Here is a 21916-nt window from a genome sequence, read left to right on the forward strand (position 1 = left end):
GCTCTACAAGTGCCTCTTCCATGGTTTCAGACAAAGAAGAAATCACACAGCACAGACATTCATAAAACATTTTCAGCAAACAGGCAGAGATGAACTTTAATTCATGACAAAAGATGGGTCTGAAATAGCTTGTCTGGGGTCACAAGTAAAGGACACGGTGATGGCATATCGAACACCATCTTTTAATCGTTCAACAAAATGAACATTTTCAGAGCCTGAAGTGAAGAATGACACTCTCCCTGAAAAAAAAAAAATGACAGTTGTGTATGGTTTTATGATTTTGTCATGTAGAATGAACATCAATTTCAATCAAATGAAATATTTTCTTTAGTAGAATCAAAATATTTATATAAAATAAAAGCTTACTTGAGGTGCTGTCTACATTCAGATCATATTTTACAAAAATCTCTAAGTCTGCATATTTGATACAAATCTCTACACATGCTCACGTGACATCAACCTGTATATTCCAGATACTCTGCACTCCTGTATCTGCTTATTTTACACACACAAAAATCTTCAAACATTACTCTTTTATTGATCATGCTTACCTAACCTTGGCTCCACAGTTTTATTGCCATCTTTATCAATGAATACAAATCGCCCACCATCAAAGTCATCTTGAAATGTTGACAGGTATAGCAGTGATGTGTAATGGAAAGAGCCATATGTTTCCTAGTAACAGATATTTCCAGCCATGTAGTGTCATAAATATAAATATATGATATTAAATAGCAAATACGCGAAAAAGGATATAATTAAAACACACACACTACACACAAAATCATGAGATAAAAATGCAAGGACAAATGAAGTAAAAATAGATAAAAAGAAAGACTGAAGATGTTTTGAAAATACTCAATGACAAGATACACAAATGAGAACAAAATAAGAGAATATTTTCTCACTCACTTTTAAAAATTCCAAATGTTATTACATTAATTATAGATAAAATATTCATAATGAACAAACCTTTCAGCAGAAACAGCAAAGAAGCATTAAGACAATCATACCTTGTCAACATGTGGATGCCAGTACTCATCGTGGACTGTTTTTGGTGGAGTCATATTCATGCGTGAGAAGAACGTAGGTTTAGTGAGAAACAACTTTTGCTTTGGGATTTCAAACTCTTCTGCAATCGCCTCTTTGATCAAGTCTTTTACCTTCCTGTGTAAATGAGAAAGTATTTGAGAAGGCCTTGGATTTTATGATTCTTTAATAAAAGTAATGAAACAGGAGTGTAAATATTCTTTCACAATGATAAATAGTTGACAAAAAAAGTATGCGTTGTGTGCACAGGTATCTCAGGAGTAAATGTATGCATTTTAAAAATCATGCTTAAGATATTTTACAAGTTACATCATGTTATTTACTAAAAAATAAAATGGGGTTAAAATAATGTACCTGTATATTCTAAAGTCTTCCTCTGCAAAGATTTGCTCATCTAGCTGTTTCATCAAGCTGACACAACAAAGGGTATAAAAAAATTCATAAATACTATTAAATTCTCTTCACTTAAAAATTACTTTGGATGCTATGCTATAGATAAAACATTTATCATTTTTTGTAAGATATTTTTGGTATAAACATTTAGACAGTATTTCCACTGTGTAGATGTTTACATGATGGTTAAGTGACCTTTTAAGTTTGACTTTCTAGTGTCTAACTTTACATTTCTCTGCAAATGCTTCAACATTTTTTAAAGAGTAGATTACCACAGAAAGAATGAAATTAAACCAGTAATTAAAATTTAAGTTTAAGCTTCTGTACAATATTGTTCACAAACCCTTCAATCCCCAGTGACGTTACAAAATCTGCAGCTAGCACATCGACAAAGTCTTTCTTTAAATTAAATGCACATTATAAACAGCTGAATACCCAGAAGACACATCAGACAATCTCATCATACCTATAAATGTTGATAAATCTTTCTCCTGCTGATAGTGCCCCTGAGTGTAAATCAAGGATAGAAGCCTTAGAAAAAAGAAAGAAAAATATCTATAATGTTAAGCGCTATGCTTGTTTCTTGCCACCAGAACTACAGTATCTAAACTTACATTTTACATTACAGCAACAGCTACATGATATTAACTTATATTTTACATTACAGTTAGAACTACAGCATCTTCACTTACATTTTACATTAGTTCACACTCAATCCTAATCTTTTTTCCACTTAAAAAATTGTATCCCAAAGACCCTTTCATCTAAAAGACATTTTGATCCCATACTGCTTATATTTATCTTTTCTCAAACTTACAATAAAAATTTTTTGCAATTTTTTAAAAAGTTTTAAGTATTGTATGTTCTTAAGTATTGCATGTAAAAAAATATGACATGGAAAGATAATTATGAACAATTATCTTACACCTCCATGAGATCCTCCAAGAGACAAACCACGCTTGGCCACACTAAACACAAAATAAGTTTTTATTATCATATAATATCAAATATCACAGAACACATAAATTGCAACAATCTCATGCAAAGACTCTTTTCAACCGAACATTAAAATTGAAGGACTCAAATGCCTGAGGTAAGAATTCCTATTTAAACGTAACCTTAGATTTCAAGACAAACAAAGCCCTTTGATTTTTCCTTTGTCTTAATTTCTTCATGGACTAAAGTGAATTCTTTACAGTACATACCCAAGAAGATGTCTGGCATCTTCTTCTGCAACTAAGTTGTCCATCACCACCCGCCCACACTTCTTTGGTTTGCACTCTAAGTTGTGATAGAATAATACAGAAGGAAAGGGTCAAAAGAAACTGTCATATAATTGAAAATATATACACTATTTTGTGCATCATGAATGACTCCAACTTCTAGAATGAATCTCATTTGGTTATGAGTAAAAGATATACTTGAAGATTAAAGAAAGTTTTATCAGGTAATCAAAATAGATCTCTCTTCATCAGTTTAATTGTTGAAACAATAATATTCACAGAGTTTATTTCTTACTCTTTCTATTCATTTTTCTACACATTATTTCAAAATATTCAATCCACACTATTGGTATCAGTCTGAAACTATATTTCTAAATTATCAATTATCAAAATATATTCCAATATAGTCTTGAAAATGTGCTCCAATTTTGATAGGTAATGGCCCCATAAAAAATGTTGAATAAAAGTCTAATTGTCAACACTTACGCATTCACACACACACCACACACCCATACCTGCTGCATGTAAACACAAGCACAAATCACGTATTAACAATAAAAATATTGAAAAGTCAAACATAAAACTCTTGCCGTAGTGATGTGTACATCCTATAGCTGCGCCATATGTAACTAAACTGATACAAGGCCAGAGGAAGCCGAAATCAATGCCTACCTTCAAACTCTTCACCATTATAGTCAGCAGAGCAAGGCACTGTAACGGCAACTTTTTCTCTGGCTGGACTTTTCCCCACAAACTGAATAAAATCATCTCCGACAAGAAGAAAATGAACCAGCATGTATCGGATTAGAAAAAATGTAACAGGAATAAGGAGGAGATATATCACTTTACTTCTGTAATCTTTCCTTGGAGGTGTTGGCAACACCGATGGTTTGGGATCTCTGTTAAAAATAAAAAGTTATAAATTATCTCTCGAATCTTTTTCACACACACACATATACACAACATCAAATTCTACCATGAATTAAAATTTAAATCTGATGGTGATTGTTTTGTTGTAAAGCACATTTTATTAAAGTCTAATGTCTCTATAACTACATAGTCAAAACTTTACGAATAGTATTATTGTGATCATCTAAGGCATATTCTTATAAAAATATTTTTGTGTTCATTATTGTTAATATGCAAATGTCAGTTTTTTAAAACTTTTTGTTTTTTGCTTGCTAAGATAAATCCTACACAAACCTTGTAGATTTTCTCTTTCGCGTGTCTTCTTTTCCCATTGCAATTCAAACTGAAATGAAAGCCTAAATATAGGGAAAACAATAGATGCTTCTATTTTATTTTCTGTGTTTTTATTAATATACAAAAAATCTAAACTTCAGATGAGTCTTAAGTAAAATATAAAAATTGTCATCAAGTCATCAACATTGTAATCTTTGCAGATAGATGGCTATTTAAAGTTGACTTTAAACTTCAGTTTTTAGACGGTACAGAACATGGCAAGATTTTGTTAATGTGATTCCGTAACTATGGCTACAGGTTAGCTTCATGAATATGACGATGAAATGGAGATTTTAGACAGATTTTAACTTGCATGGTCCTGAGACGATCGTACAACCACGAATATCCGTGGTACAATGTTCACAACGTAGAGCACTTCTGATTTTCAACTTCTATTAAAAAGCAAACACACAGGAAGCAAAGAATATGCCTCTATCAATTCTCTTTATTTTAGAAGACAACAAAATTATTAAAATAATTTAAAGCTGAAGCGTCATCTGCTCCTCTCTGTGACAGCAACTGCGGTTCTGAGTTCCCCCCCCCATCCCCTCATCATCACAACCAATAAAGCTATTGGGCGTTAATTCACTGTTGTGTTGTATTCCTAGATTATTATAACTTGCTCTATATTAACTGCCTTAAAATTTAATATTAGTACGAAATCTTGCTCATGGCAAAAACTTTTATTCAACCAACTGACAAAAATATATTCGCTGCAGAGCTGATTATTATATAGCAACAGCGTCAAAACAGTTATGGACGACGCGTTTACATGAACTTGTTTCTTTGCTGACTTTATTACCATGGAAAATATTTTTGGAATAAGTTCTCGGAGAAGGCTTAAAGACGTTTCTTTTGCAGATGATTCAGGGTAAGATTAACGACTAACATTTAAAAATTAATTGTCTTAGGGAACTATATATGAATGACTTATATATCTACTATTATATAAAGTAAAATATACGAATGAATAAAACAATAAAACGAATAAAAGCAGAAAGCAACCTAAATAAATATGACCGGTTGACATGTGAATTTTACGTATTAATACTTTTGCAGCTTCTGTGTTTCTTTATATTATATTTTTTTAATCTGCAGAAAATGTCCAATCGATGTACGTACAGTGTTGGTTTATTGTCATTTGCTGTAGTCTAAAATAATTTTTTAATGCGTTTGTTCAGAGAAGAAAAGGAGAAGGCAGATCAACATGAAAGAGAGAAAAATGAGGAAGATGATGAAGTTTCTGAAGAGGAGGTGACAGATATAACAGCCGATGATGATGAAGAGGAATTGGAGGAGGAGGAAAGTGAAGACAGTGATGATACTGAGTTGACTAGGTATGAGAAAATGTTTCCAAAAGTTGTATTTTAAGAAGTACTTCTTGCTGGCACTAGTCGTTTAGTGTATTCTACGTAACAAATACTTTCCATAAATATGTGGAGCTCCATCAGTAAAAACTCATGATGCATGAGCTGTTTCTTGTTGTTTTCTACTGTTTATAGTGGCCCACAGAGAGAGTGGCAAGATGTGGAAGTTAAAAATGCAAGGCCTCCACATCCATTGACTGTTACACATGTCAATCAAACTCTAGATCTCCAGGTTAGATTTACATGAGCATTACAAGGAAATGGCATTTATTTTTTTCATTTTGCGAATTTCTTCAATTTGCCAGTTTTAAATGTATATAGAAATGAGAAGATAATATGAAGCTTATGAGTTAATAAAGTAGCTATTATTTTAATAGTTTTATCTTAACCATTTAAATGTGCCTTATGAAGAGAATAAGTTTTGGAAGTTGGGAATGCAATTGTAAAGGAGAACAATTTTTGCACACTAAAGAGAGGAAGCTAACAGTTTTTTCTCCCTAATTCAGTGTTCGATATTGTTGATATTTAATATTATAAAATAAATTATTAATAATTTAATAATAAACAACAACTTATTTTTGCAGATAAGTATGAAAATACTGTTAATTATACATTATAACTTCCAGAGGCTTAACCAAGCACTGACTATGGTGAGAGCTGAAGACCAAAGTTCTGAAGAATGGCTACAAACCCACTGTGTTGAGCACCTGAAGCTGACATTAAAAGATCTTGTTGATAAAGGACGTATTGGCAAGTGAGTGCATTAAGTTTCCACAGGTTTTTTTTTCTACTTCCTGTCTATTTTCTCAATTCTCTGTGTATGTGTGTGCGTGTATGTGTTCTGTGTGTGTGTATAAGAGTGAGAGATTCTATATGGTTTCTGTTTGGTTGCCTGTCCCTGTTTCACTTTTATTCTTCTTTTTCTATACCTTACCCATCTCCTCAACATACAACTTGCATATATATGAAGTCATGTGTGTTACCTTGTCATATATCATTCTTTATTATTTGATTCAGGAGATAATGCACCTCTGAAATTTCTGTTCTAACATTTTTCTTCTAACACTTGAAATAATGTCTTTTGCTATTAACAAGAATATAATACTCCATTCTTTCTTTTGTAGACTTTCACCTGACCAGGACACAGGAAAAGTGACTCAGCATATCGAATTTGATGCATATGATGTCAATGAATTTGAATATAAACTAAATGTGTGAGTACCCTTTTTGGTATGAAAGCCAGCAGTGATGTTAAAATTATTAGCTAAAATTTTAGACTTTATTACTAATTTTTTAAAATCTGTTGGTAAATATTTAATTGCCTTTATAATTTTTATGCTTCTTAATTATTACTTATTATTGATTGCAAAATAATAATTTTAGTCCACTGATTATCTTCTGTTTTCTGCTATTGTTTATAATTAATGTCCAATAACTATTACAATAAAATGTTTACAATAATTTCTTCATTAGATGATGTCCTTTTTGAGCTTTTCATAACTAAATGCATATTGCCATGACCTAATGTTTATTTTGTAATTGTCCAGTATTGTTAATTACTTCACAGTGTTTTTAAATGCTTAGTTAAATTTATTGTATTGTGTTGTATTCAAAACATTATGACTTTTTGTCACTTGATTTTTAGAGCCATTGAAACTTATACAAAGAGAATCAAGTGGCTTCTTCAAGGAAGCAAAAGAGTAAGGTTGCAAGTTTTGTTTTCTGTATACACACTGATGTGTTAACATTTCATCTGTTTTCTTTTTACATAATTGGTTTTGTTGAGGGGTTAATTGTTTTATTAACACAACAAACATTACACTAGGCAACTAGCTGTTCTAATTTTTGTTTGTAAGATTCATCTAAGTAGTAGCATATATGACTTTGTGGCACGTGATGGGCATTTCAGAATACCGCCTGCTAAAATAGTAGACATGCCTTTTCTAGCAACTCAAATGTGTGTTCTCCATAGAAAGTATATGGGTCCCATGTACTTCACCATGGGATCCATACATTGTCAGCATTTTATGCTGCTATTGTGATAACAGATCTGTTTGTGTATGGATGCTGTTCTCAGAAATTTCTCTGCTGCTCATTAAAGGAAACTTTTTATCTTTGTTTTTCAGGTTACATTTATTCCATTTGTTGTTTTCAATAAAATAAGTGTTCATTTTCAATTAGGTGTTTGGACATGTCAAAGGGGAACGGATAGCTGTGTGCATAGACTCTTCCAATGCAAACTTAGGATTTGGACGTCAAACAGTTCTCCAAGAATCACTTATTGTAAGCATATTTTAAGAAGCGTGTAACATATGCATCTTAATCACAGTAGAATTTTTCTGATCTTCTTCAGATAATGATGAGCTTCTTTTGTGAAATTGCTATCAAGATGCTTTTAATACAAAATAAATGCAAAATGATCTTTTTTCTTTATGTATAGCATCTGCTGGATGAACAGTTGTCCAAGAAGAAGTCACTTTACCTGGTGGGCTTTGGAACTGATGTTGAGCCCTTGTGGCCAGTTGTTCGTGATGTGAATGATCGCATGTAAGTTATCTGATGATCTTTGGATACAAACATAGTGTTGATAGTTCACTTCTGTGTACCTATAAATCAGATAACTTGATGCAGTGCTGTACTTCTCTGTAAAATTTTTGTTATGTTTTGGTTTATTTCTATTCATGGAAGTCTATATTAGTGTGCGTATTGTGTAAAATGCACTGAGACTACTTTTCACATAAAATGCATTAAAAAATCTAAATATTATGATCAAATAATGCACCATTCACTAATAAGTTATGTGCATATGAGAAGGCCAACAAATATTCACAAGTAAATTCCATATGGCTGGCTGCCCTGTCTCGCTGTAAATAGATAGAATTTGAGTCTGTCATCTTTGTTCCTCTGAGTGGGAGGTGAGAAAAAAAAACCACAATATATTTTGCTAGCTGCTATCTGCAAAAGTATGGCTATACATATACTTTTTGCAAAATGACAGCATATAAAAACTACTATAAGTTAGCAAGGATTAAATGTTCTCTTTCACTGAAAATTGTCTTTTTCTTTTCTGCAGACCTTACAATCTTCCTTTTTCTGATCTCTAAACCATGTATATTTTCTTGCTACTTTTTCTGTGCATTAGATTTCAGATCTGTGCATGTACATTTAGTTGATTGAAATGCTGCTTGTTAGAGTTTCTAAATTGCTATGGGGCTCTTTGATGCTTCCTTAATGGCTCAAGGAAGTGATAACCATAGTCTGCTTTTTACCGTGTTGCTCCCCAAAAGTTTATTTAAAACACAGCTTCCAACCCAGTGCTCAAACTAAACTTTCTCCCCCATATTTTGATCAAGATCTCACACTAATTCATTTATGTTGTGTTCTTTCTTCCATGTCTGTTTGCTGACCAGTTTTGGGCTCTATGTGACTTGTTTTGAGTCTATATATATTTCCTTGTTTGTGCATTTCACTTTGTTTTGGTGCCTTTTGAGCACATTGTGCCCACTTAATAGTAGGTAAATGTGCTATAAAAATCTTATTATTACACATATTCATTTTTACTTTCATATTTTTCATTCTGCCATGCCTTTATTTTTATATTACATTTTCTTCTGAGTGTGTTGTGCAACAGGTGGAGAAAATTGTCAGAAATCTTTCTGGCAGTTTTACAGGAATTATTCTCCTCCTCTCAGAAAAGATTTTTAATGAGTTCATTTCAATTGTACACAATCCATACGTAGATGGATACACTCACATTTTCTATGTCACACTTTTTATTCATGTTGATGCAGCATTGAGGAAGGCAAGGAGTGGGTTGTACGCTTAAAACAACTAGGTGGAAGCAACTTGCTAAAAGTCATGAAGCATGTCATGAAACTTTCAAACCTTGACACCATTGTCATCATTCTAGGCAGTGTGTAAGTGCCCTTGGAGACAAGGATCAAGTTTTGTTGGTCTTTTCTCTTTGTTGATTCTTTTGATTCTTTAAGATTGATATTGTGCAGTTTAAAACTTCTGAACAATGATAATTTTAAACTATTCTGATTAAATAGTTCATTGCTTACTTGTAAAAAGCTCTACTTTGAAAGTCATTTCAGTAAAAGTAACCATAAAAAATCCAAAATGAAGACATTAAAAATCCTGTTTATCACCATATGAAAGAAATAGCTATTTGCTGTAGATGAAAATTGTTTATATATATATATGTGTAAAAAAAATTTTTTTGCTTCATATTTTGATGAGAGAGCACATGCAATGAAGACTGATGGTGAAAGAGACTGTGTTTGTCTTGGAAAACATTGATATGTCAGCTAATCTTTACATTTCTAATTTTATTTATTTATCTATATTTATTACCTAAGTCACTGTTGATAATTTCTGCCTTCACATTTGACCATTAGGCCTGACCAGCAGTCAGAACTACTCTGTGATTTCATATATCAAATGGGTATTGGGATGAAGATTCCTCTGCACACTGTTGCCTATGACTGCAGTAACACAGTCACAAATGTAATTAGCATCATATTTAGAAGTATGATTACCTTTATCACACAATATATTTATATACATACCTACTTAACTATGATAATATCTTTTGTAGCATTTTAGAGGTTTTCTTATAGTATTTTTAGCTGTTAAAGTACCTTTGTTTAAAAAAATGTGTCCCCATACTTTACGCAGTAAATTTTTAAATGTTAATATATCAATATATTTCTTCAGGATCTTATCAATATTAATGTTTGAGGCATTAGTGTTTAATTAAAACTAACTATAGAAGCATGGAGAGGTTAAGGTATATGAGTATTCAAGCTGACTTGGAATATTTCTTGGAGAGTTTTAACAGTTGTTGATAGTAAAGGGAGATGAAAAGTGTAAATGTTGATTTATTATCTTACTTTTTGTTAAGTAACTGGTAATTTTTAAGAATAAATTTAATTCTGCCTTTATTCCTTTGATGCAGATGACCCTAAGAAATATTGCTGAAGCCTCAGGGGGAAGATACCACTGTTATACTGCAAGTTGTGAGGTGGGTTGTAAGCAGTACTCTTTGATTTTGTTCAGCACATATTTTACTGGTGTAGACTAAATTAATTGGCAATACAATGAATGAAAGTGCTAAGTTTGTAACTTTCATAGATATTACAGCATTTTTATTGTTTGGCATTGTGTAGGACATTTTACTTATGTCTTTAAAATTTTAGATGTTATGTAATATAAATAAGGCACATTGTCTTAAAATGGAATTTAGCTTGTAGTTTCTTTTGTAGAACTTGTTGATGGCATAGTGCTGTATCCACTTGCATGGTCAATACACAAAGGTCTAGCTTTTGTTTGGTTCAGGAGCAGATTTACACTGGAACAGACATTAGCCTGCTGCTTAAGGAAATTCACAGCGCTCAGGATGTCATCAATAAGATCAAAGAGATGCGCCAGGGGATGATGGGTAGTGCTCTGATCAGCATTATGAATGAGGTACTTTAAATGAACTGAGGTCTCTACCAGGCTGTGTTTGTGGGTACACTTTGAACTAAGTTGAAACCTCTAAAAAGATCTGCATTGTTTCATTAATTATGCCCAAGGATGTTAATTGCATATGGGATCTAATGGGAGACTGATGATTTAAACAGTTAAAAAAATATTGGTTGCACAAAGCAATAGTATGACAACAACATCTGAAGGGTTTTTCTTAATTGCAGATCACAAATGAAGTGGCTAAACTGCCTCAGTCACGTTTCCTGCCACGTCCACCTGGTCATGATATGCCTCTGAGGATTGAAGTGCAGAAGTTCCAGCCTAGGTGCTCTACTGCATGGCTCAAACAACATGGGATGAAAGGTATACATGAAGATTCTTCACCAAAAGCTGCTTGTTTTCGTTCATTTCTAAAATGAAACTGTCTTGTTACTTTCTTGGTGATTGTTTAGCCACCATGTTTGAGATCATCCATTGATGATCTGAAAATACAGAGTACAGTCAGTAACAATGAACTTTAGAATGCTTTTTAACTGTCAGACTGTCTGAAGAAAATTGTTCAAATACTGTTTATATTCCTTATCGCTTAGATGTGTGAATTGGTTTTTTTTTCTTTTTGTTTTGGGTTAGGGTTAAGATTCCAATTTTGTTAGTCTTAGTTTTACTGTTGAAAGTCTTATTCAGTTGTAAGATTTCTTTTTCTTTGCTACCTTGGCTCACATTTAGGTCAGTGATGTGTTGTACACTTGTTTTTTGGTAAAATTTGTATGTCAACTTTTCAGCTAAGCATCTTGATCTGTACCAAGTTCTGGCACCTAATGCCTATTCCTACCGTGAGGATTTCATTCCTGTCATCAAGCGAGCTGTTCAGTCTCAAGTTCATGAGGTCAGTAACATCTGCAATGACATTGCATTACAGTATATGTTTCAGGGGATCATTATGTATAACAAGTGTGATAGCTTAATCTTTACTTTATGTTGTCAGCAGTTATAAAGATAATGAGCAAGAAAAAGATTCTTTTTAAGCAACTGTCATACTAGGTAATATGTTGTCTTTGGAATGCTACATCTCTATTTGACCTGACTATGGGCAAATGAAAAAAATACAGTAAAATCTCTTAATTTATTAAGACCTTCCCAATTCCGACCCAAAAATTTTTCATGGACATTTTTTGTTATATAGAAACATAATCTTTATTACGATTACCTCCCCAAACTAATGTCAAAAATTATCAATAGAGCTAAATAAAAATAGTTACTTTGCAATATACATTTGGAAAGATAAAATTATTGTGACCAACTGTGTTTTATTGTGACTTTTTGCAGAAATTACGTTTAAAAATAAAAATTTTGTCTAAGAGAGCATCTTTGTCTGCCAGGGTACATATGTATTGATCAAATCCTCTTTACTGGAGTTAGTTCTCCTGTAAATCTTTAGTTAAACCCAACAATGAGAGAATAAGCATGACCAAGTGAAAACAAAAATGATAAAACAGCATGATAATATGGTTTTTAAGAGCATTGTTTCAAGATTTAACTAAATGAACTGGAATTTTATGTGTTTGAAATCTCTTTGTGTAGAATGAAAGCAGACTGGTTGATCTCACTTTGTACAACCCCTCTAAGTTACCACCCGATTTGGATGGAATTAAGCAAGTCTTAATAGGTTTTACTGTATTTTCTTTTTTTTTCCTTTCTTTTTTCTTTCTTTCATCTAATTCCTACAATTTCATTATGGAACTTTAGACACCTGATTATTATGAGATCTTTTGGGACAAAATATTATGGTTTCTGCCATTTCAGAAAGCAATGGTTCAGTTTGCCTGGCACGATGGATCCACGAAGAATATACATGTAGACTTGACGCAACTGTTTGAGTATCAGAAGCAGCTGAAAGAGGTTGTCTCTCTTTATGAGCGACGTGTTGATTGGCTGGCCAGTGGCAGCCGCAGGATCCTTGGAACAATAGTGGAGAAAAAGTGAGAGCGGTGTTATAAGAATTCCAAGTGTAGTTTGACATGTGAAACTTCTTCCACTTATTAATTTATTATGGCAAGATTTTTCTTAATTAAATATCATTTTCTAGAAGAGTGATCAATAAAACTACATTAATCTTTTACACCGGTTACATGTAAATTGAAATGTGTGACTAGAAATTTGAAATGTGTGATTGGATCTATAAATTGTTCTATCTTCTATTTCCTTTTTTTGGCAGTGTGGTTCTGGTGATTGACACATCAGTGTCAAACGTTTCATACCTGGTGCACATCCAGCACTCTGTCCGCCTGTTGCTAGAGCAGCAAATAGCAAACAAAGATTACTTCAACATTATCACGTGAGCTTTTTCAGTATTTCTATTATTAATTTGTTACTAGTTGTCTCCCTGCAGTAACCCAAGGAGTGACCACTAAGGAAAATACTGCCATTCTTAGAGCATTTTTCCCAAAAGTCAATCCCTGCCATATATCTTGAAGTGATTTCCAGAGAAACTTGATGTATGTGTGCTTTGCAGTGGATTAAAATAAAGATTTTGCTTCAGTGCATTTTCATCATTATTATAATGGGTTTAGGTGTAGGCATTCCTGTGCTAAGACTTTGATGTCTCATTATATGTTAAGATACAATTCTGACAGTATGCAGTGATGATGTAAAGAACTGAAATAAGAAAGAGTTTCAAGAGAAGTACAAACTGGTAAAGATTCATTACATATTTCCTGAAAGCAAAAGATTCAGCTATTGTTAAATAAGTCTATTGTTATGAATATTTTAAATAAAAATTTGACGGTTCATTTCTGGTGGTCAGTTTTGGAGGCAAAGCAAAATCATGGAAGCCAACTATGGTGAGACCAACACCTGAAAATCTGCAAGATGCTTGGAAGTGAGTTATTTTATGCAAACTGCATCATTTATTTCATCATGACCCACATGCATGTGCATAATTCTGTGTGCATGCTAAAGCACCCACACACGAATACACAGAATGTGTAGGTGTCAGTCTTCAACTCTCTCCTAACTGCTATTGTCAATTACTCCACAGCAATACAGTGTGCTGCATCTTGCTCTGTGCAATACACTCCTGTGCAAAGATAATAATAATATGAACATTTATAAAGTGCTTTTCCAAAAACAAGAACAGTTTACAGAAATGATATACTAAAGTAAACAGAATAACCAACATCCATGCATGTCTCAATATTCACATATAACAGACGTGCACACTTCTACAACAGGCGCACTCATACACCTAGTAAATATAGACGCATCCACTCTTATGTATATAGATAGGATTGTAAAGATGGCAAAAGATTGGGTAAATCCTCATTCCTTACTAAAGTACCCCATTCTGTATTATCAAATCGCTGCACAACAGCAAAAACAACCAATGTACCTATAACACCCACACATTACACAGTTCTTTTGTCATTTCTGTTCAAAATTATTATAGTATTTGGTAGAAGAGATTAAAGGATTTCAAATTGTTGGTTTGGCAGATGGGTGCTGGAGATGCAGTGCAGTGGAAGTCGCAATTTTTTGTCGGCCTTGCGTTTAGTGATGGAGAATGATGAAGAACAGAAGCACCATGTGTGTGAGTATGGGTCATGTGATACTGTATATTTCATATTTCAACTCACTCTTCTGACCTTAGCATAGTGTATTATTGAATATTGTATTATATGATTGTACTTGCACTGTACCTTTCTTTATCTGTCAACAGTTGTACAAGGAATCTATGTCTTCACCAGTGGGGTCCCTGACCAGACTCAAGATGTTGTTATCAGCTATGCTGAAGAAACAGCATCAGCATGGGGTGCTACCATCCACACAATTCTTTTCAATGTTGATGACTACGATGACCGTGGGGCCATTCCAGGACGTTATGCAAACATCACTCGTACTGCTGAGTGTCTCAGGCAGCTAGCACATTGCACTGGTGGTCGCTTTCACTGGTTCCGAGAAACAGGTAGTTTTCTTTCAGATGTTTTAATGAATCGATATTTGTCAGGGAGTTAATTTTCTTATCCTAGGACTAGAATTAGTTAAATTGTTACTAATTTTGTTCTTTAACAGAATGTGTATTGTTCAGAACCCATGCTCTATAATTTTATTTGTATTGCCATGGATAGTCATATTTTCTAAAACATTATAAGCAAAGAGAAGCCCATTTCATTATCAGAACAGTTTAGTGTTGTTTATATTTTATTATATGATGAAGTATAATACTTAATACTAACTGTGTTTATAATTTTGTCTTTTTTTCAGGCATTATTGAAAGTGATGATATTCAGCGCATCAACTCAGAAATTGACCGAGCACTAAATTTCTCTCGCAAGTGTGCAATGCTTGTAGAATCTGTCAAGAAAAAGTACAAAAAGAGAACTGTAAGTCAATTTAGAGCGGAGTCACACTCCACATGTTTCTTTGATAAACCTAAATATAAATAGTTCTTGTTCTGCCACTAAATCAAAATTTTTATTGAGGATCCTGCTTGTCAAATCTGTAGCAGTACCCTGCTGTGGAAGATGTGAAAGCTCTGCCTCTTCCTGCACCACAAGACCTGTTCAAGCAACAGAGGGCGCTTCCTGCACCAAAATACACAGCATTTGGCAGCAGTAGCAAACAGGTAAATTTTGTCACTTTAAAAAAAAAATAGAATCTACATCTTCTGACATGCACAATAAAACTACTAGCCATTTTCTGTCCACTCATATCCTGAGAAACCTTCTCTCAGAGCAGAACAAATTCAAGTATAAAAAAATTCAAGCATTCCCACATTGCAAAAGCAAAGACTTTTATATCATGCATATATTATCTTTTACATCAGCCATTATATTATAATGATAAAAGTACAGAACTTTTGATAAAGAAGTCTTCATTGATTTTGTAGAAAGAGGATGGGGATGAGAAGTACGAGCGGCGAGCTATTTCATGGAGGCCATCAAGTGCTTCCCAAGCCCGAGAAACTAATGTTGCATCGAAACGTAAGCTCTGCCCACAGTTAATTAAGTATGAACCAATGTTGAGGTTGTAAAATTACACTGCAAAGATAGATATCCCCCATATCACCATATTATGCATATGTGTGTGTGCATGCTCGCAAGTGCATATGTATGTATTTAAATATAAAATATACCTTTTTAGTTTACTTCTTTCATAATCCTTAAATGTTAATAAAATAATGAAAACTACATTTCTTTGTTTGACTTTTTGATTGATTCAGGTATAAAGTAATTGAATGGGTTTGCTTGCATGTCTAGAAACCAAACCTCGACCATCCTCTGCCAAGGATCCAATGCTGTCTGTAAGGTCTCGGCAAGTGAAAACTTCCCACTTCTTTATTGAGGATAAAAAGCATGCAACAGGTGTGGATTTGATAATTTTATCCTTACACATCAGAATTTCTTGCTACACTCACCCATAATATATATATAATTATCATATCTAATTTTTGCCCTTTCAGTGCATAATAGCATAACCATACGTGGAAGTCTAGTACTCAATTGTGGTCCATACCTGCATTTTGAGCCTTTCCTTGTTAACCTCTCTCCTGTACTGAGATAGAAAAATTCATGCATACCTTCATCTAAAACATTTCTCTGTCCTTTCCACCCATCTTCACACATGAATAGAATCTAAAAGATGCTTTAACCTATATTGTTAAGTCGGGAACGTAATTAATATCGGGTGTCATATGTTGTTATATCAAAGGTTGTGTGACAAAAGAATATCCTCAACCAAAGACTGCGAGAAAGGGAATCCCAGCCCCTGTTCTACCAGAACTGGAGGATGCAGTGTCAACGAAAGAGGTTTGGTGACTGAATTATTTAAAGGCCTTCCAATAATATGAGTTATATTCTATCATTTATGCAATCTTTTGAGCTGAAATGGTGACTGTTTCTTCAAAACCTAGCAACAAGTAATGAGCAAAATGATCGTTATGATTTCAGTGGATGCGAGTATACAGTCTCAGCAGATTGAAGCTGGACCTAAATCACCTTATTTCTGGTCCTGACTGCAAACACAGTGAGCATATTGTCAAAGCTCTGCGAAAGCAGGTTTCAGCGAAGTAAGTTTTTTTATACTAAAATATTTCATAGCTACATATCTTAGTTTTTACTTAAGCAAGTGAACTTCATCAACTGCCTGTCATAATTTTTTTTTCTTTTATACAGTCTTACACAAAATTGCTATGTTATAATCATGCAGCAGTGCTATTACTAGCGATGATAAAAATTGCAGAAATAATGCTTAGTATTGCATGATTTCTAATGATAAACATTTGTAGATTGTTAAGTTGAAGGTGTTTCATTTTTGACAAGGTACTGTGACATCTTTCCCACTGTCAACATTAAAGGAACCTTAAAACATTTGCAACTTACGCAACATGAACTGAACGAGTACGAGGTGCAGGTAGAGCGCATTCTCCGGCGCTATCTCAAGCGGCTGCAGTGGCTTTTATCTGGTACAGATCATGTTTTCTGGGCACGGGATATTTGTAGAGATAACTATGCATTGTTTAAGTAAGGAAGTATCTTCTGTAAAATGACATTAAGTTTGTATCAGATGGGAAACAGTTTGAAAGTTAACATCGTAATTTGTACCTATTTTTTTTTTTTTGACTGTTATCCGAATCACCTTGAAATCAGGTGGAAAGTTGACACTGGTATAATTGTGTACATATTGTAAGAAATTATTTTTAATTTATAAAATTGAAATAAAAGTATAGAAAAGACTTTGATAAAATGTACAATAAAGTTACATGCTTAAGATTTGTTTCACTGTGCTGCAGGCAGTCATCGGGTGTTTGGTACACTCACACACAAGAAACTGGTTCTGCTTGTAGATACGTCAGGTTCTATGGAGTCACGTCTAAATGAGCTGAAGCGAGAACTTGCATCTCTCATGTGGGATCAGATATACAAGATGGAAATAGAGTAAGTTCTTTCTCAGTGATTGGGCTCCTTTCTTAATTTTTTTTGGAAACAAAATCCTATTCATTCAAAAACTATTTCTGAAAGTGGCTCCTGGGGGTGACTCAAGATTCAAACCTTCATTATTCGCGACAATGAAAAACTTTGTGGACACTGATGAATAGATTTAACAGGGTAGATGGGGTTGCTTTCCCGATCTCACCACAAAAACAAACACAACACTCTCATGGGTTCCAAGTCTTTTTACTTTAACACCAGTCGATAGTTCTGGCTAAAACAAAGCCTCCACAACACATATACGCTCTCGATGAAAATTAGCTCTCCCCTCTATGCTGTCCCCTCACATTCTGTCCTCCTGCCCTCTTCACCCGACCTTCACGTCTGACTTGCCTCCAAAATATCCCCTCACCTCCATCCTGTCACCAGTCAACCACCTTCCGCTCTCCTTTGGTCACAGGGTTGTCACCTGGGCAGTAATTACCCCCCACCGCCAAGCCTGTACTTGTCCTGTGTGCGTGTATGCTTGTCATGTTTTATACTACTAACTAGATATCTTATGAAAGAGGTTAGACATAAAAAAATGTGCCTTTATATATGCAGCCACATATGCACACACACATACACAAACGCATGCATGCGGGTGCACAGACATATAAAAATGTTCAAATCATCTTTTTTTTTATGTATAGATTGTTGGGTAACTATAATTCAGCTGATGCCAGTAGCAGCTAGATGCTTTCCTGTCTTCACTTGTGTTTTTACTTTATACATTGTGCTATTATAACTTCATATTGCAGGTTCAACATTATCCAGTTCTCTGGGTCCTGCAAAAAGTGGCGAAACACCATTCAACCTGCCACAGAGAGCAACTGTCATGATGCTGTCAGATGGACATCCATGCTGACTGCCAATGGGAACACATGCACTCTAGAGGCTCTGCAAGTCAGTTATGTTAAGAGGTTTTATATGTGCTTAGATGATAATTTTTCCCTGCCAATGGAAGCTGGCTTAAGCCACTTTACATGAACAGCACAAAGGTGCACAAGCGCACTTCAGTAGACATCAAGTGTATCTTGCTAAGTCAGTTACTATCATTTCTTTCTCTCTCTCTCACACACACAAAGTGTTGGAAACAGCTGAGTACCCAGAGATGACCACAAACAGTCAGCCTTGTTAACATCTAGAGGGAGAGAGGCATTAGAGCCAAAATCTGAACACATGACAACTATTACTATCATTTTGCCACCAACTGTCCATGTTCCCTAATTTAAGATTTAAAATCATTTGCCTGGTATCTGAGCAGTTGAAGCATTGGACTGGTGGTGTGTCTTTGCATTGATTATTGGGAGTTGATAATGTACTACATATTTGTTCCCTGAAGTTTCAATTATTTACTTACATTTTATGAATTTAACTGTCTAATGAAAAAAATTCTCTGTAAAACAGATACAACTTGTTCAAATGATTTACACTTTGATATTTTTTTTTTGGTACTATAGCTGGCATTTGAAGACTCAGCCATTGAAGCAATTTACCTATTGACTGATGGCAAGCCAGACACAAGCACTTCATTAGTTCTACGAGAGGTTGCTCGCATGAATGCAGACCGTGATATCCCCGTGAACACTATCTCCTTTAACTGCTCTGACAGGTATATGAAATGCAAAATATGGCTTAGATAAAGTCTTTTTTTCTTAAATGAAATTTTTAGAGTAGAAATTATTTTTGAATGACAATTTCATTTTTTTTCTTCCTATGTCAGAGCTGTAAATAATAATTTTTCTCTTCTTCTGGAATTTTTACTTTTTCTGAACACTTGAGACGTGTTTTTTTCAAACACATAGTCATGCTTGTTTTAAAAAATTTTCAGCACTGCAAATAGCTTTCTGCATCTACTGGCCCAAGAGACTGGAGGAAGGTACCATCGATGTCCAGATGATTTCAATCCCGATATGTTTGCTCATAAGTTGCTCTCAGAAGGCTTTCATGATAATGAGGTATGCCAGTTTTCTTTAACAGAGATTTTTCAGTTAGAATGATGAAAGTTTTATTTTACAGGACATTATTTTAAAAATAAGGAATGAAATTTGAAACAAGCAGATGAGTATTTCTAGGTTGTTTCCCTTGGATCAATTCTGGAGCATGTCAAGCCATTTAGTTTTCAAAGTGCAGCCCAGTAATGCCCATCTGACAAGTGAGTGTAGTTATCTTATTTAGTATCCCCTATGACAGATTTTGGCAAGCTGAACCCAAGGGTGGGCCAGCTAGCTCAGAGTCCAGGTGGTTAAGGGATGATGATAAAACATGGGCTAAATCCAAAGAAAAAGTCTGAGTCTGAGTTTTGAATTTTAATAATTCTGAAAATTTTTGTTTTGTCTTGTCTAAATGTAACTTGTTTCTTTGGGTATTTCTGTTTGTGTAGTATCCACATCTGCCAGACTTTGAAGGTGATGATCTGAGCAGATTAGGAAAAGAGATAGCACTTGCTCGAAAGTACTTAAAACAAGCCAAAATCTACAAGTGAGTTTTCATAATTGGTCTTAAATCATTTACAGCTTAAAATTTTTCTATTGACTCTAGATTTTTTAAAAAAATTTTAAAACATAATGTTTTTGCAGGTGATAGTAAACAATTTTGCCTGCAAAATTATGAACTTAGACCTGCATCTAGTCTAAGGCCATAATAAATAAACCCCAGGATTTTTGTAATATATATGTAATCAATTTTGCAGAGACATGTACAAATCAAAAACCTCTTTTTCTGAGAAACCAGTCATCACAAAAGGGGGAAAGCGTAAGTACCTTAATGGAATCTCATTTGACTTAAAGAGATATATAAAAATGTAAAAAAAAAAAAAAAAAAAAAAAAAAGTTTTGTACTTTTGTTAAAACTTTTTTACCTGCATGTCTGAGTCTCCTATATTGCATGCAGTATTCTTTTACAATTTTATTGCTTTATCACACTTTACATGATAAAAAGGCAGGAAACAATTTTTAAATCAGACAATACACATTTTAAAATAGTGACACATTGGATCTTAGCCATCAGAGTGACAAGTGCATGAGACTTTTTTTCATTATTAACAGCTCCTGATCAGCCAGCATTTGTTGTTGGTCGCCCACATGCCACGTCAAAGTAAAGTTTCTTTGAGAGCTAAACTCTGTGGACGAACAGAGCACACTCTTCAATGGACCCATTGGAAAGACAGAAAAGCCAATGATTTGCCATTGAGAACAAATTAACTTTTGTGCCTGTTACTCCATTTCTACAAACGTTGTCAGAAAGGTGCAGCAGCTTGCTGCAACAGTGGTAATTTGTAATTTACGAGGGTCTTTAGTGCAATGTGTACTCTCTTGGGTATAATGTATGACAGATCATTTATAGACTGCATAAGTGTGGGGTATTTATTGCATAATTGTGACCACTTTTGTGTCCACAAGCAGTTGCCGATCTGCATGACAATAATTGACATCTGCAGCAGGTGTATATTCCGATGCATCTTTGACTCTTTTGTCCCATCATCTTTGTGATAAAATGTAAGAAAATAGATGATGTGTCCAATAAATGTTTCAAAGTTCTAAACTATAAGTATCATGATGTCATTATAGTTGTTACTTGTTAATTGCAGAGTAGTATTCTAGGTAAACAGTGCTCTATAAATTTATTTTATTTGATATATATGTATAAAGCCTTACAAGTATGCAATGATGCAGTGTAAAGTATACATTAAAGCTATTTTAATGATTATCAAATAAGAAATATAACTTTCTTAAATCAAAAGTAATTTTGCATTAATAAATTTTACCTTTATCATTACCTGAATTTTTATAGCAACAATTAAAAAGAAGCTCTGGAAAGTTAAAAAAGCAAAGAAGTTCTCGTGTACATCTTTTACGCTTAGGCTTGATTGCTGAAATGGTCATTAAGCATGATTTAAAGATGCAACCATGCAAATATTGGTGATGTACTTGGAAACATAGTAGTTCAGTAGCCAGCTCCCTTATTACTCCAGAATTGGGATTTTTGTCCCTGCTGTTATTTGTATGTTATTATTTGTTTTTTCTTTTGACCTGAGTGCCAGGATGTAAAAAGAGTAAAAAAAAAAAGAGTAAGAATTTTCTTTAAAAGTTGTGATATGGCATATGCAGCTCATAAAGCCAGAGATAATCTAATTATTGACCTGATTTTGATAGACCAAAAATAAAAATTTGTGTCTGTCTCTTGTACAGAGCTTTCTTTT

The 21916-nt window shown here is 33.9% G+C and overlaps 2 protein-coding genes across 5 annotated transcripts; one reads left to right on the forward strand and one right to left on the reverse strand.

Moving 5' to 3' along the window:
- Positions 1 to 78: 78 nt before the first annotated feature.
- Positions 79 to 4450, reverse strand: LOC112574837 (2-oxoglutarate and iron-dependent oxygenase domain-containing protein 3-like). 4 transcript variants are annotated; one of them, XM_025256171.1, is made up of 10 exons: positions 4222 to 4450; positions 3870 to 3918; positions 3516 to 3565; positions 2649 to 2724; positions 2369 to 2411; positions 1910 to 1974; positions 1405 to 1461; positions 1014 to 1167; positions 552 to 675; positions 79 to 239 (listed from the first exon to the last, which is right to left on the reverse strand). In XM_025256171.1, the coding sequence occupies exons 2-10, from the start codon at positions 3905 to 3907 to the stop codon at positions 97 to 99; spliced, it is 750 nt and encodes a 249-aa protein (XP_025111956.1). In that variant the 5' UTR covers positions 3908 to 3918; positions 4222 to 4450; the 3' UTR covers positions 79 to 96. The 4 variants fall into 4 exon arrangements, with proteins under 4 accessions (XP_025111956.1, XP_025111944.1, XP_025111959.1 ...); XM_025256159.1 differs by having other exon boundaries at positions 3339 to 3565; XM_025256174.1 differs by having other exon boundaries at positions 4218 to 4450.
- Positions 4451 to 4646: 196 nt separating this feature from the next.
- LOC112572807 (von Willebrand factor A domain-containing protein 3A-like) lies at positions 4647 to 21902 on the forward strand. Its single transcript, XM_025252703.1, has 33 exons — positions 4647 to 4779; positions 5090 to 5245; positions 5411 to 5507; positions 5902 to 6029; positions 6400 to 6489; positions 6921 to 6975; positions 7457 to 7558; positions 7716 to 7822; positions 9067 to 9192; positions 9676 to 9784; positions 10236 to 10301; positions 10616 to 10747; positions 10972 to 11110; positions 11530 to 11633; positions 12551 to 12726; positions 12963 to 13082; positions 13551 to 13625; positions 14239 to 14333; positions 14463 to 14708; positions 15008 to 15126; positions 15249 to 15368; positions 15633 to 15726; positions 16003 to 16107; positions 16454 to 16551; positions 16693 to 16811; positions 17065 to 17207; positions 17535 to 17679; positions 18474 to 18618; positions 19176 to 19327; positions 19547 to 19673; positions 20099 to 20196; positions 20408 to 20469; positions 20763 to 21902. Exons 1-33 carry the CDS (start codon positions 4712 to 4714, stop codon positions 20813 to 20815), a joined length of 3771 nt encoding a protein of 1256 aa, XP_025108488.1. The 5' UTR covers positions 4647 to 4711; the 3' UTR covers positions 20816 to 21902.
- The last annotated feature ends 14 nt before the right edge of the window (positions 21903 to 21916 follow it).

This window comes from Pomacea canaliculata, linkage group LG1, assembly GCF_003073045.1.
Source record: "Pomacea canaliculata isolate SZHN2017 linkage group LG1, ASM307304v1, whole genome shotgun sequence".
Taxonomy (NCBI): domain Eukaryota; kingdom Metazoa; phylum Mollusca; class Gastropoda; order Architaenioglossa; family Ampullariidae; genus Pomacea; species Pomacea canaliculata.